The 15,959-nt window shown below is 37.4% G+C and overlaps 2 protein-coding genes and 1 pseudogene across 4 annotated transcripts; 2 read left to right on the top strand and 1 right to left on the bottom strand.

Annotated features, from left to right (window-relative positions):
• Positions 1-1,089: 1,089 nt before the first annotated feature.
• On the bottom strand, positions 1,090-4,576 carry LOC147558530 (glycolate oxidase 1-like). Its single transcript, XM_086660233.1, has 12 exons — positions 4,433-4,576; positions 3,999-4,184; positions 3,748-3,872; positions 3,629-3,675; positions 3,461-3,538; positions 2,979-3,103; positions 2,826-2,892; positions 2,673-2,735; positions 2,427-2,496; positions 2,229-2,329; positions 1,734-1,838; positions 1,090-1,413 (listed from the first exon to the last, which is right to left on the bottom strand). Exons 2-12 carry the CDS (start codon positions 4,139-4,141, stop codon positions 1,228-1,230), a joined length of 1,110 nt encoding a protein of 369 aa, XP_086516359.1. The 5' UTR covers positions 4,142-4,184; positions 4,433-4,576; the 3' UTR covers positions 1,090-1,227.
• Positions 4,577-7,664: 3,088 nt separating this feature from the next.
• On the top strand, positions 7,665-10,032 carry LOC147558529 (indole-3-acetic acid-amido synthetase GH3.5-like). The gene is made up of 2 exons (XM_086660229.1): positions 7,665-8,025; positions 8,330-10,032. The coding sequence occupies exons 1-2, from the start codon at positions 7,721-7,723 to the stop codon at positions 9,477-9,479; spliced, it is 1,455 nt and encodes a 484-aa protein (XP_086516355.1). The 5' UTR covers positions 7,665-7,720; the 3' UTR covers positions 9,480-10,032.
• A 232-nt stretch (positions 10,033-10,264) lies between these two features.
• LOC147558528 (pentatricopeptide repeat-containing protein At4g14850 pseudogene) lies at positions 10,265-14,121 on the top strand (annotated as a pseudogene). 2 transcript variants are annotated; one of them, XR_015234407.1, is made up of 3 exons: positions 10,265-10,462; positions 10,828-13,224; positions 13,823-14,121. The product of XR_015234407.1 is annotated as a pentatricopeptide repeat-containing protein At4g14850 pseudogene, transcript variant X2 (transcript). The 2 variants fall into 2 exon arrangements; XR_015234406.1 differs by having other exon boundaries at positions 10,265-10,488; positions 10,864-13,224.
• Positions 14,122-15,959: the final 1,838 nt, after the last annotated feature.

Raw genomic sequence — 15,959 nt, 5'->3', positions numbered from 1 at the left:
ATCCATCTTCTATCTATTTACAATGGACGATTCAAAATTTTAATCTCCTTCCAACACCTAATGGAACAGTTGTCCCCATGAATTCAACGCATGTTACGAACGTGTTTCCCTTCACATTTCCATCTATTTCAGTTAATCCAACTGGTAGTCCCACCTCTGACACACGTCTTCCTTATTGGTGCCATCTGTGTCCATTTCTCCAACTGGTGGTACAAGCTCTGGAGAGCCGATTATAAGTGGATTTTTAAGGTCAAATAAAAAGCTGGTGGATCTATTCAACGTTACAGAGCTCGTTTAGTTGCTCGTGGCTATTCTCAACAGTATGGAATGGACTACGATGAAATCTATAGTCTAGTTGTTCAGCCAACGGCGATCAAAATAGTATTTCTCTTGTTATTTCAGTTAATTGACATATTAAACAACTTGATGTGAAAAACGCACTTCTCAATGGCAATCTTTAAGACTACGTAACTCAACCCCAAGGGTTTGTTGATCCACCAAACCCTAATTTTGTTTCCAAACTACATAAACCCTAATTTCCTCAAAGAGTTAAAGGCTTTTAGAACTGAATCAAGTCTAATAATTTAACAGTAATATGATTTAGGAAAAGAATTGTAGCTTCATTGGTAAAAATCTTGTACGTATGAATTCACAAATCTCATCAAAAAAAAAAAGTATGAATTCACAAGTTCAATATTCTCTGTGTTAATTTTTTAATTTTCTCAACTCATTATTATCTCAAACTATTACTAACAATATCAACTATTAATTATATATAATCAAGTTATGGAGTTCAATACTTATTATTTAACTTGTTTTTAATAGAATGAGTGTAGTTCAACTAGCATGGTTTTTACTCCATAACTAATCAATTAGTCTTAGATTAATGTGACTTTTTTTTCTAATTTAGTTCATCCTAGATTTTTACTGCGTTACTTCTAAACAAAATTACACTTTCATGCTATCGAATTAAGGACCCCAATTTTTTCTATGCACGCTCTCCTCAAATTCTTAGCCACACTACTGGTCAAAAGAAGTCATATGGTGTAGCCGTGAAGCGAAATGAAACAACGATGCAGGAGAAGCATATTGATTGAAAGTTGTGTACAAAAATTTCCATTAAAGGAGCTCTCTTTGTGCACAATTACAAATGCTCAAGTTCTTTTGTTGATTTATTTGATCATAAATATGTCCCAATTAAAAAGACTGGTTTTCTTTTTGTGTATCTTACAACTTGGGGGAAAGGTGAGGAAGGTCCCAGGTGGTCACGACATGTTTACGAGTGATCTCGCGGAGAGAACGACACCCACTTAACGCCATTGTTAGCTCAAACTCGTCATGGAGCATTTGGAGTACCTTTCTTACACCAGCCTCGCCATCTACAGCCAAAGAGAACAGCACAGGCCTTCCAATCTGTCATTAGCAACATATTCAATACATAAATAGGTGACTTATTTGTGGGAAACAATCACATATACCACATTTGTTGCTATTACTAGCTAATTTAAGTAGTCGGGATCAGCCAATCCCCCAGACTGACTTGTCTATCTAATCGAGGTTGCCGGCGTTGATCCTATGCCAAATCCAACGAGTTAGTCGTTGTCGGTCAGACTTCTAACTATTAGAGTTTAATTAAATTAATATAGTAACGTTCATGATAGTAAAAACTGGGCCGACTTAGTCGGTTCGAATGGAGAACTGTGTAGCTGCTAATAGTTCGTCTCTTTACTTACAAAGACACCAGAAGCCCCCAATGCCAATGCTTTGAATACGTCAGTTCCACGCCGGATTCCACCATCAAGGAAAACTGGAACCCATCCTGCTGCAGCTTTCACAACCTGCAGCAATATAGTTGGTAGCATGCAGAAGCACCTTAATTTTACAAGTGATGCACAAGTGTGACTGGTAAAGATCTCGAAGCTCGCAAGGTGTTACAGCATTATTGGTGATGAGGTGGACATTATTATGATGACATGGTCCCCAATGCGTTCAGTTGGGCGACCACGTGTTGTAATGCATAAGGAGACCATGTAAAATGGCTTTACATATACAATGTTTTAAACTTATATATTTCAATGGCTTCCCTTCAAACTTTTTTCGAATGCTATGTTTTATAGTTTTGATAATTGTTTTCGAAATGGCTTAATAGCATTACTCTTTTCAACTAAGTGAAACATTTAGTCGAGATGACATTTTAAACTTAGTCATTAACATATAATATGTGTTACCTCTTCTAAGCAACTGATAGTAGCGGGGACATAATCAAGTTGGCGAGCTCCATGGTTAGAAACAATAATCCCAGCTACTCCGGCTTGCATTGCAAGTCTTGCTGCATGATGGTTCTAATATGAGTTTGACGTACCCAAATTGTATATGGAAGTACGGCTAAAGGAGAAGAGAGAAGGGATGAAACTCTAAGTACTTACTATCCTCAGCAGTCATTACACCCTTTACTAGGATCGGCAATTTGGTGATTGTCTGGAGCCACTCCACATCCTGAAACGAAGATAAGACAAATTCTCAACAACGAGGATAAGTTTTTTCATTCCACCCATCGGAAGAACGCACAAAAAACTCGTGCTGAGTTGGTGAACGGATAATAGCTTTTTAAGTTGTTAAGAAGACTCAAAAATATGAAAAATCAACATAGCTCTTGGTTCACAAATGGAGACCTTCCAATTCAGTGACCGATCTACTTGGCCAGCAACATAGGAAGCAAGTCCAGAATCATTTGTCTGCAAGAACCCACTAAAGAGTCATAAATAAACCTGTAAGAAATAAAGCATTTTTATTAGTTTGGAAATCCAGAACATTTGACTTTCCACCTTATCCAACTTCTCAATGTCCAAGCCTTCAAAGTTCTTTAACGTCAAATATGGAGGTAATGTAAACCTGCAACAAATTATATTGAGTTCCAACACAATGACAATGTCATAAACTATTGAAGATTGGCTATTTATAAAGCGTTCCAGCTATACCGATTCTTGATATCAGCTTCCCTGCGACCAAGTCTTGGAGTATCAACAGTGAGGGCAATGGCCTTGAAACCGGCCTTTTCAGCTCTTTTAACTATCTGTTTAACTACATTCCTGTTTTTCATAACCTAGAACATACAGAAAAATCATTGATAAAGTCATATACAAAAAGTATACATGGTGTGTGGAGATTCTTCTGAGAAGAAATAAGTTACCGAAACATCTCCGACGGGCCTAACAAAACCTTAGCATACCACACACCAAAAGACTTGGGTAAGATGAGGGAGAATTTTTGGTTCTCTAACTTTCGTACACAATTGCAGGACTAATTCCTTTCCTTTCTAGTGAAAGTCACCCTTGGTTAGAGTAATTCTTAATTCAGCGAAACTAGACTCTTTGTTTCACTAGTTAATCATATCTAGTAAACTTGATGATTATGGATATAACTTTTGTTGTAGAATAAAAAAAAAGTAGCCTGAGCTTACATAGAGCTGAAAAAAGCGAATGCCGGGTCCTGTTGATGCCACCTCTTCAACACTGGATGTAGCCCATGAAGATAATGTCTGGGACAACAAATAAGTATAACTGGAATAATAAGTTCTAACACATAAATTCGAGGGAAAAGTATACGGAATGATGAGATATTGTCAAACCATTATTGTTCCTACTGCTGCTGCGGCCCTTGCTGTTGCTAGTTCTCCTGCAGGGGGAATAAAATCTTATATTGAATCAATTTTCATTCCACTAAGCCTAGCATGAGAAGCATATATACCTTCTGGATGAGCCATTTTCTGCATAGCAGTTGGAGCAACCATGATAGGCATTGATATATTGAATCCCAATATGGATGTAGTTATGTCTATCTTGCTTACATCAACAAGAATACGGGGCCGAAACCTAATTGCAAATTAAGGACTTCTTAAAAAAACAACAACAATTCAAATACCACAACAGAACTAGAAATCGAAATTTAGTTTTATGAAAATATATCATCTAGCTAGCTTGAGAATATTGAAACCATACATTATCCTAGAGAATGCTTCTCTGTTCTCCTTAAGTGTCCATTGATCCTCAGCACCTGATGCATAATAGTCAAACACCATCTTTGGCAATCTTTCTCTTGCTAAGGCCTCATACTCCGAAACATTTGTTATCATCTCAGTCATTCTTTACAAACCCAAAGTTTAATTTTATGTTTTCCAGCACAATCTAGATGGAATATCATTAAAAAGTAAGAATCAAAATCATATCAACAAAACCAAATCCTAACTTTAAGATGACAAATTAAAGTCCATAACTTTTATTATACAGAAAACTCAGTGAAACAGATCTGGATTCAAATTCATCTAAATAATCGAGACAGTCAGATCATAAAGTAGTCATTTTAAGAATCTAATCATAAAAGAAGCTACACAATCTAATCTAATCATAAGGAGAGGGAAATACGAACACAATACCTAGTCAAGTTGTATAAGATTCAATTGCAGAATAATATCAAAACCAGTACAATCTCAGTCTGGTATTGACTATTGAGTGATCTAGTACTTGTACGAGGGCGACCGGAGGAACGTTGGCACCTTATTAAACTAGAGTAGTTTTACAATATAGATAGTGAGTTATTTCCTTTTTGGCCCATACTTTGTGACCAGCTTCCTTTATGACCCCCTGTTGTTTGCAAATTCAAATTTGGCCTCTTTTTGTTAACACTATCAGTTAACTTTAGTGGTTATTTTTTTTGTTTTTATTATTGCCCTTGTTATAAAAGAGATTTTGGGAATTCAAATTTGGTCTCCTTTTAAATATGGGTCGATTCCCAATTTTTTTTTAACTTATTTAGAACAAATTAGGGGCCAAAGGTGGAATTTGTTTTAAAAATATTAAAGACACTTCTCTCACCTCCATCTCATCACCTATATGTCCCACATCATCACTCACTCGCCACCTCATCATCTTCTTCGGCGATGGTCGCCAGCAGACTAAAATTCCGGCGACCATCAATTTTTTTTCCTTCTCTCTCTTCTTCTTTCCCTCTCTTCTTTCTTCTCTTTTTCTTCTCTCTCTCTCCCTCCCTTCTTTCTATTCTTTTTCTCTCTAAAGATTCGGCGAAGGGGTTTGGTTTTCAACCCAATTCAGACGTTAGGACTATTCAGACATTGTTTCAGATTTTGTCAAAAAAAAAAACGTCTGAAATCTGAATTAATAAGAAAACAAATAGCACCTAAAAATCTTTTTTTGTGACTTAAAAAAGTGGGCTGAATAGATATGAATGATGCCCCCATTCCCCTTTTCGAAGACCTGACTGAATACATTGCACTTACTGGAATATATTATTCACTACGCCATCTCTTATTTTATTAAGTTACAACTTCTACTATATCAACTACACGTGGAAGGTTAATACCATCTTCTAACGATTGCCCATCTTCTACTATAGATATGAATGATGCCCCCCATTCCTCTTTTTGAAACATTTTCAATGATCAAATTTTGAAATCAACTTGATTAATCTTTTAATAAAATTCAAAATTATGAAATTGACATGCCCAAAACACTTTTAGACATAACTATCTATCTAAACAAGCATAAATTGATCCGAAACTTAGCCAAAATTAGCTATGTGCAAAAGGCTCTGACGCCACTGTTGGGATATGGTGTCTTCCAGTGTTCTAAGCGGAATCTCAGACATTTAATGGCTAACACTAGTATTCCCAGTATTTCATGCATAAGCTAATAATGATAACTAAGTTAGACTAGTTGCATAAATACCTTTATCGCTAGTTTTCCCTCGAACCTTTCCAATCGCTTTTGAGAAGACCAAGAGCTCCAATTGTAGCTCCTCTATTTGGGAAACCGAGCAATCACCTTGATCTTTCACCTTGTTGCTAGCTAGAACACCAATGGTGGTTAGACGAAGAACACTTTCTTCTTTGACTGGATAGATAGTTGGGTATTTTCCCTCTGTCTTTCTCTACTTGATGTTGTAGAGGTTGAAGGCTTCTTGAGAATTTTCCACACCTTATTCAAGTCCGTAAGAGACCTTATATAGAACCCTAAGTTAGAGTCCCACCCCAGTTAGGTTTCCTAAAAGCCCCTTTTGAATAAGATTAAGGAAACCCTTGAAAATAGAAATTAGTTTCTATTTTCTAGTTTCCCTTAGTTGTGGCTGCCCCATGCATGCCTTCTTGAGCAGATCTGGCCGACCCCTTAAGGGCACCCGGCCAAGCATGGTCGACCCCTCTTTTGGCCCCAAAACATTCCTTTGGTGACCCGATCCAAAATTTCTCCATTCGGGCCTTTTGTATTATCTTTGTCTAAACTTCCTTTAGGCCTTAGGGACATATTTATGGGTCTCAACGATACATATATGTCTCATCCCTCTAGTCATATCTTCCGATCAAGTTGACACTCTTTGTGTAACCCGTTGTAGGATCCGACCGAAGTTAACCAAAAGCGATTCGACGATTGTAGTTGGTTTCTAGCTAAACACTACGACCCTTAAATCATCCGGACTTGATGATCTTCTTCATCAATTGTCCCATCCGACAAATTGTTCGCATTGCATCCTTGGTCGAAGGACATCCCCTTTAACTTGGACTATTACAAGGCTGGCACACTTCCCAAGTCACTCACTCACTTGGTTGCTCTCAACTTGAGTCGTTTGCAAATGAGGACCCTTTCCCCTTTTGTAGGCCTAAGGGGCGAGGAAAGTACTAAACACTTACAAGGATGGAGAATTCTAGAACATACTCTAGAATTCTCTACAACACATCCTAAAGGGTCTGAGAAATATCTTGGTCATTCCAAAGTAATTTCCAGGATTTTACAAGATTCTAGAATCTTCCGGAATCTTCTTGAATTCTCCACACAATTCTGTCTCTAGAATGCTCCAGAGTTCCACCAGGGCAAGGGAGGTCATTTAGAACCATAATTGGGCCATTATTGTAGGCCAAAAATTATGGGCGTGACAGTACGCTTTGAGACGCGCTTCGCTTCAATGCGTACCTTAACTGAGTCAATACTTACGCATTACAAGTGAATTTCAACTCGTGCGCCTTTAGAGTCTGATGCATGCACTTTAGGGCAGAGCGCCTTGAGGCGTACAACGCGTACAAGTCAAAAATAGGGTGGGTGTATTTAGAATTCCGGGTTTAAATCAGAACAGAAGATTTGTAGGGCTTTTTTTTTCAGCTCGTTTTTCTTTCTCTAGCCTCCATATTCTTCTCCAACATCAGGTATTCTGATGTTAATTTTAAAGTAATAAATTAGAAAACGCAGAAAGAATACAATTCCTCTTTCCGATCTTAAATCGATAGTGAGATTCGACTAAGAATCATCTGTTCTGGATAACAAACATTATCTATATAATAAAACACAAAGATTTGTGCTGACAAACATCCTTTCTTAATTATGGATATTGTCTAGGGACCATTTGTCGTATCTAACATGTACTAGACAGCAAGACCCCATGGTGTCTGAACTTGGATCGGATTCTTCAGCTTCTGAACTTGAGGACTATTTCGAACCACTTCAACGGGCCGAGTGCCAAAAATGGGTTGCTAGTAATAATTCACTGGAAGAATTTTATATTTGGCTCATTGATTGAACATTTTAATTTAATTAAGAGTACAGATAAGAGAGAACTTCTAATTAATTATTTAAGTAGTCAATGATTCTGGTGGGTTTTTCTTTATAGTTGGTAAGGAATTTGAAGAAAAACTAATCTTAATTTATTTGAGGAAGACAAGATGAAGAACTCAGAACAAGAAAGTATCTTAACTGAAATGCAAAAGGAAGCACTTCAATTCATTGAAGAAGTGACTACTAATGCTGATCAAATACAAAAACAAGTCTTTTCTGAAATCATATCTGCTAATTCGGGCGTCGAATATTTGCAGAGACATGGACTCAGTGGACATATAGACCTTGAGACCTTCAAGAAGGTGATCCCAGTAATCACTTATGAAAATATCAAATCTGATATTGATCGGATTGCTAATGGTGATGATTCACCAATCCTCTGTCAACAACCCATTTCTGAGTTCTTTACTAGGTAACAACTCCACTCTTGTGTTCTCTTCTTGACAGCCCAAAATAAACCAAAATCTTGTTGTTTTCTAAAGAGATTTAGGCACAGAAGAGGCTTTAAGTCAAAACTTACTCTAAACCTACACGAATCAACTGTCTTCATTTTCGAGTCAACTCTATCACTCTCTCTTGATAGGATTTTTCACTCTTGATGGACGGTTGATTCGTTTTTAGGTCTAAGGTAAGTCTACTTTTGTAGTCTCTTCTAACATTTTTTCAACTACAATGCTAAATGGTTGTCATCTCTCTCTCTCTCTCTCTATGTATAGTTCCGGGACTTCAGGTGGAGAGAATAAACTAATACCAAAAACACAAGAAGATATTCAAAGGGGGTTGTCTATTGGTAGCTTCTTTATGCCTGTCATTAGCCAATATATTCCTGGTTTAGAGAAAGGCAAGGCTATGCAGTTTATGTTCACAAAACCTCAATCAAAGACTCCTGGAGGGCTAATAGCTCATTGGTTTTCAACTGCTCTCTACAAGAGCTCAAGTTTAAAGGAGATCATGACCTTGTCTAATCCCTTCACTTGTCCGCTTGAAACCATTCTTTGTGAAGATTCTTACCAGAGCATGTACTCTCAGTTGCTTTGTGGGCTTTACCAAAACAACCAAGTTCTTCGAGTTGGATCTCCTTTTGCTTCTAGTTTTCTTCAAGTGATAAGGTTTCTAGAGAATCACTGGACCCTTCTTTGCAATGACATTCGGACTGGAACAATTGACAACAAAATCACCGACCCATCTGTCCGAGAATCAGTGTTGAAAATACTTGCACCTGCTCCAGAACTTGCCGATCTCATCGAGAGTGAGTGTGGTAAAGACTCATGGGAAGGTATCATATCGAGGTTATGGCCTAATGCTAAGTACATTGAAGTTGTAGCAAGCGGTAGTATGTCTCAATATATTCCAACTCTTGATTATTACAGTAATGCCCTACCTATAGTCGCTACATGTTACTTGTCTTCTGAGTGTTGTTTCGGTATAAATCTCAACCCTTTATGCAAGCCGAGCGAAATAGCTTTCACCTTCATCCCTACCATGGCCTACTTTGAGTTTTTGCCAATTGAGAAAAGTAACAAGGACATTGGCGATTTGAGTCTACAACAAGAATTAGTCGATCTTGTGGATGTTAAGCTAGGTCAAGAATATGAGGTTGTTATCACCACTTATGCAGGACTTTATCGTTACAGAGTTGGAGATGTGCTTCGGGTAGCTAGTTTCAAGAATAAGACGCCTCAATTCAACTTCATTTGCAGAAAGAACGCGATTTTGAGCATTGATATCGAAAAGACCAACGAATTGGATTTGCAAAATGCTGTGAACAATTCCATTAAGCATCTCACACCGCCCGATATAAGTCTAGAGGATTATACAACTTATGCAGACACATCAACTATACCAGGCCATTATGTATTCTATTGAGAGCTTCGGAGTCGCAATAGTACCTGTAGTATTACGCCCATCAACCTTCCCCCATTGACATTTGAGGAATGTTGTCACACAATTGAAGAGTTCCTTAATAGCGTATATCGTCAATTTCGTGGTGTTGGATCGATCGGGCCATTAGAGATAAAGGTAGTCGAAACTGGAAGTTTTAACAAGCTGATGGAGTGTGCAGTCAGTAGAGGTGCCGCACCGAGCCTGTACAAGACTGCAAGATGTATGAAATCCGGTCCCCTTCTTGAGCTTCTAAACTCTGGAACTATTTCTAATCACTTGAGCTCAAAGTGCCCAACATTTATTCCTGGTCATAAAGAGTGGCACAATCAACCCTAAGCTGAAATCTCTAAAGTTCACTTGCAAAACCCAGTATATAAAATGGCTATGTATCAGAATTTAACTTGTTTGGGTGACTGTTGATGGTTTGTTTTGGGTCCATTTGATTCATCAAACCCCCCATATTTAAAATTGTTGATGTTCCATTACTTGATATGCATTATTAAGGCATTTGTGGAGAGCTCATTTTTGCTCGAAATATGGATGAAACAAAGAAGCAAAACTAAACCAATTGAAAACAAAACAAGACAAGGTTGTTAGCATGAAATGTTCATCAGTCGGTTGCACCAAATTATGGCAGAAAATGTAAAGTTCATCGGGGAGGCACCCAGCCCCCTCCCTCATTCACTTGTCCTAATTTGTTTTTGTTACTTCTTCTTTTTCGTCTCTTCTTCTTCTCTTCCTTCGTATCAATATCATTAGCCCATTATGGAAGCAATCTTGTTTTCAAACCCATCATCATCTATCCATAACAAGGAGTTTCAGAGAGAAAAAGAGAGTAAAATCATCATAGAAATAACTTTAATTCCAAACCAACCTTGACTCTAGCATGTTATTTAAATACACGGTTCAAGTCTCTAAAATCTCTAATTTAATTGTTGTATTACTAATTTTTCTAACAAAAGATCGTGTTTCCGAACTTGTTGCGTTGTTAGTGAAAGTTTCCTTCCGCAAAACTCTTGACACCCAAGTTTGATTAATACTTAAGATCCTAACCGATTGAGATCTTTGATAGAATTCGGGATTAAGTCGATAAAGCATTCACACTTCTACCCTCCAAATTTCGTCTCTTCACGACTTGAAATCTTAATCGCCAAATCTTGTAACCTTCCTTTCTCTTTTATGACATCACAACTAATTTTCTTATCATGTTGCGTTTAACATTGAATTGGAACAAATATAACTTAGCGTTAAGGATTTGAAAATTAAAATAAAGCTTGCATACAAAATTCATTCTTTTAAATCTTCGTACCCCTTGTGATATATTTGAAAGAATTTTTCGTGCTTTGTGGACACTGGTTATACCTAGTCATTTCCAATTTTAGGAAAGATGCCCTTGCATACAAAGGGTCTTGTTGTGATCTTTGTCTTGCTAACCTAGGCCTTTTTTTCGTCCCTACAATTTCAAACCTTGCTTTGTTTAAAAGTTCACATGCTCAAGGACTCTACTGCCTTGGCGCAAGTTATCCAGACCTACGCGAAAACCAGGCAACTTACCAGAGGCAAAAAGCTCCACGCTCACCTAATCTGTTCCGGTTATCAACCATGCATCTTCGTCACCAATCATCTTCTCAATATGTACTTAAAATCCGGAGAACTCAACTATGCCAACAATCTGTTCGACAAAATGCCTCAAAGAAACATTGTCTCTTGGACTTCAATGATTTCTGGGTTTTCTCAAAATGGGTGCTTCTTAGAAGCTTTAAAAACCTTCAATATAATGAGAACATCTGGAATAAATCCTACCCAATTTGCCTTCTCAAGTGTAATTCAAGCCTCAGCTGCTTTCCCAATGATTCAATTTGGTAAACAATTGCATTCTCTTACTTTGAAGTCGGGTTTTAATTGTGAGTTGTTTGTGGGTAGTAATTTAGCTGATATGTATTCAAAATGTGGGTATTTAATTGATGCTTGTCGAGTTTTCGATGAGATGCCGTGTAAAGATGAGGTTTCATGGACGGCTATGATTGACGGGTATACTAAAAATGGAAGTTTTGATGAAGCTTTGTTAGCATTTAAGGAGATGTTTTACGAAGGATTCAACGTCGACCAATACGTGTTTTGTAGTACATTGGGTGCTTGTGCGTCCATGAAGAATTTAGCACTTGGAAAGTCTCTTCATTCATGTATTGTGAAGTTAGGATTTGTATCAGAGATTTATGTGGGCAATGCATTAACTGATATGTACTCGAAAACAGGTGATATGGATAGTGCTTCGTGTATATTTGAGATTGGTTCGGAATTGAGAAACATAATTTCTTATACTTCTCTGATTGATGGGTATGTTGAGATGGAGCAGATTGAGAAGGCTTTAAGTGTTTTTCTTGAGCTGATGGAGCAGGCGATTAAGCCGAATGAGTTTACGTTCTCTAGTTTAATCAAGGGTTGTGCCGTCCAATCTGCACTAGAACAAGGACGGGCATTACATGCACAAGTTATAAAAACTAGTTTTGATAGGGATTCATTTGTTTCGTCGATCTTAGTAGACATGTATGGGAAATGTGGGTTGCTCGAATCTTCAGTTCAACTATTTGATGAGATCGAGGACCCTACCCCAATCGCATGGAATTCTTTGGTGAGTGTGTTTGCTCAACATGGTTTGGGCAAAGAAGCAATTCGAATATTCGAGAACATGATTTCTAAAGGAGTGAAACCGAATGACATCACTTTTGTCAGTCTTCTTGTTGCTTGTAGCCACAATGGAATGGTAGAGGAAGGACTGAAGTACTTTAACTCCATGGGGGAAACTTATGGTGTAAACCCTAGAGAAGAACACTACTCTTGCGTGATTGATTTGCTAGGCCGAGCCGGAAAACTAAAAGAAGCTGAGGAATTTATTGGTAGGATGCCTTTCGAGCCTAATGCTTTTGGATGGTGTTCTTTCCTTGGAAGTTGCCGAACTTACGGTGATAAGGAGAGAGGGGAATTTGCGGCAAAAAAACTAATGAAACTTGAGCCAGAGAATAGTGGAACCCATGTCTTGCTCGCGAACATCTATGCAACTGCTGGGCAGTGGGAGGATGTAAGAAGTGTGAGAAAGATGATGAAAGATGGAAATGTGAAGAAACTACCTGGTTACAGTTGGGTTGATATCGGCAACAAGACACATGTTTTTGGAGTCGAGGACTGGTCTCATCCTCAAATGAAACAAATTTATGAGAAGCTTGAGAGTCTTTTGGATCAAATAAGAGACGCTGGTTATGTTCCTCAAACGGAAACTGTTCCCTGTGATATGGAAGAGATTATGAAGGAGAGACATCTCCATCATCACAGCGAGAGAATAGCTGTTGCATTTGCATTGATAAGTGTGCCACCAGGAAAACCTATCATTGTGAAGAAAAATATAAGAGTTTGCATTGATTGTCATTCCGCCATCAAGTTAATCTCTAAGGTAGTTGGCAGAAAGATAATTGTTAGAGATAATTCCAGATTCCATCATTTCGAAGACGGGTTCTGCTCTTGTGGAGATTACTGGTAGTATACTAAACTGGAGATACAATGTCCATTTTTAACGAAGAAAAACCATATGAACAGGGCAGAATATATTCTAGGATCTCAGCTTAGTTCATATTGACCTTTGGTGTTGGCGACTATATCGATGGATGTCCAAGTAATGTTTTCGACGACAATTTCTGTCTCGGTTACAGTTCGACAGAGACCCACAAGTTTGGTAAGATTATCAACTTCTAGATCTCGCCATTGTGGCATTTTTGACACCTTTTCTCTTGAAAAAAGCTAATAGCATAGCTGACTCTTTTTTTGTTGCCACAATAGCATAGCTGACTTACCAGTTAGAGAATGACTTCCGTGGACCTCATGGTTATACTTTATTACCTCGAATGTTTACTAATATTAAATTTTTAATTGTACTAATTCGTGCTAGCTTGTGCTTTCTTTGATTAACGTACGGAGCTCTGAAATATATATACGTCCAGGTCCAAACTTAGTAACCCTTTAAGAAATCAAACTGAAGTTCTGTGGGGAGTAAGTCACAGCCAAACCAGCTGAATTACTTCTCTTGCTAGCTAGGAAATACTTGCATATGAACAACTTTAGGGCAAATACGATTCAGTGCTAAGAAGTTCTCGTAGGCTACTCAGTGCTCATTTTGTATTGATTCCGATTCGCTTCGTGCTTTTTTAAGTGTTCTTGTATTCCTTTTGTTCTTGAAAGCTTATTATATCCTGAGACCAAACAATCAGGCGAATTTCAGCATGCTACGAGACTTCTTTAAGCTAATAGATACTAGCTTATCTTATCTTTTGCAGGTCTCGTGAATAGAAATGTACGTTTTGTTCCCGTGGTGGCTATCTATACAAGAAACTGCACTCGGTGGGTAGGTGACAAGGTGTTCCATAATGTGAAGATGACAATGGCTTCTAATGAGTTGCTTTCGATGGTTGAAGGAGGCTATGCACCTTTGTTGTACGTGTTATTTATATTCGTAATTTTAATAGTTAGATAAGTAAGAAAGGGAGGAAATTTGACAAAAGACTAAATTCCAAAAATCTATCAAGAACCTTTGACATGGAAATATAAGCAAAACTAAATTTGACAGAAGACTAAATACCAAGGGTATATTGAAGTTGCTCAAGTTGATTGTGACCATGACCCGAGTTACTCTACTAATATCTAAATTTAACTTCGACTAGAAACCAAGGTTAGCCTAGTAATGAACCGATGGTCTTGGATAGTCAATGAATGGTATAGTTTATCGTCTTCTTGACTGTACTACGAAGATTTGCTTCGCTAAGATCCTGAACTACATCATCCATCTCAATTTAGTTAGGGATAAACAAGTAGAATCTTAAAAATTCAATTCCTTTTGGAATCCCTTGTCATCGAATATACAAACTTTTCCCCTCGCAACGAATATTTTGCATTACTCGCCTTATCTATTAAGACTTCTCCATGTGAATCAGACCCATTGCTTTAGGTTTATTATTCATATCAAAAGGAATACCATAGAGGGTACATGATCTATAAAGCTAAATTGTTGGATTAAACAACACAATTTTGAGCATTCACCTCTCTAAAGGAGAGTATCCCTATAAAAAAATGAGGGAATTAGAAAAGAAAGAATTTTATGAGCTAGATATATGGCATTAAAAACAATTAGCTTTTTTAATCAACCAATAACTTTAATTTCATGTGTGTGGGTAAAAAGCAAGCCATGGTGCTAAAAGAGGGGCAAGAAAAAGGTAGACCTAAAAATGAAGATTGTTTAGACAACTTTATCTTGCTACACTATTGATAGTAAAACTTAACTAAGTCGATTACATATGTATGTAGTATGTCTACAAGAATGACTTATATACCAAGGAAAAATTCATCTTGAATAAAATAAAATAAGTTAACGTACAGAATTCAGATTATCTCCATGCCGGGGGGGCATCACATGTATATGGATAGGTGACTTGAGAAATTAAACATGCCTAACAAGTTTAGGCATAAATATACAACCATACACAAAATTGTTAAAATGGTCTCGTTCAACTTTGAGAAATTAAAGTTTGCTAAAATCTTATACCAAGTTAAGAATAATTCAAATAAAATGTTCTTAACTTTGAAATAAAATTTTGGTAGTATTAGAATTTCAAGATGAATTGGTTATCTCCTCCCCTCAATATGTATCCATATGATATCAATGTCCAGTACTCAAATATATATAAACTTGGAAATCACAATAATTCTACCATTTAACCGATTCAATCTTGAGCCAACAACTGGTAGCCCAATTAGTAAGTGCATATACTTCGCAATGCGGAGGTTCTAGGTTCGATCTCATGGAAGTGTAAATCCAGAAATATTGGACTTGGGTATAAATAAAATAGTTCATGTGGACTTTGGGCCATTTCATTCGTCGGGCTCTACACCATTTAATTTCGTTTGATTTTAGGCCACTAGTAATTCGACAGTTATCGTGTTCGTCACATCGTATCGATGCGTCAATGCCTTTGTAATGACCATCGTAGTCAATATAAAAAACAAATTCTATCTTGTATACTAATAGCTAAAAGATTTTCCTTTGGTTAGCTGATGTAGATTGTTGCGGAAGCGTAAAAGTAATGGAATCCACCATTCTTAATAAACTAAACTAACGAAATAAAACTGATAAAATAACGATAAAAAATAAACTTGATTAATAATAAACTTGGTTGATAATATTCTCTGATCTAAATAACAAGGACAGACCTGACTTCCTTTTATAGGAACTTAGGGGGGGGGGGGGGGGGGTATTGGAGCAAGACTTTCGTGGACATTTGAGAGTCCGCGAAAGTCTGAGGCATTCAAATCCAGACATTTGAGAGTCTACGAAAGTCTGAGCCATTCAAATCCAGACATTTGAGAGTCCACGAAAGTCTGAGGCATTCAAATCCAGACATTTGAGAGTCCACGAAAGTC

The sequence above is a fragment of the Eschscholzia californica genome, unplaced genomic scaffold, assembly GCF_041429995.1.
Source record: "Eschscholzia californica isolate CP2 unplaced genomic scaffold, dmEscCali1.0.p SCAF_2, whole genome shotgun sequence".
NCBI lineage: Eukaryota > Viridiplantae > Streptophyta > Magnoliopsida > Ranunculales > Papaveraceae > Eschscholzia > Eschscholzia californica.
Note: the sequence above shows the minus strand (reverse complement) of the source record. Positions and strands in the feature narration are given on the sequence as shown.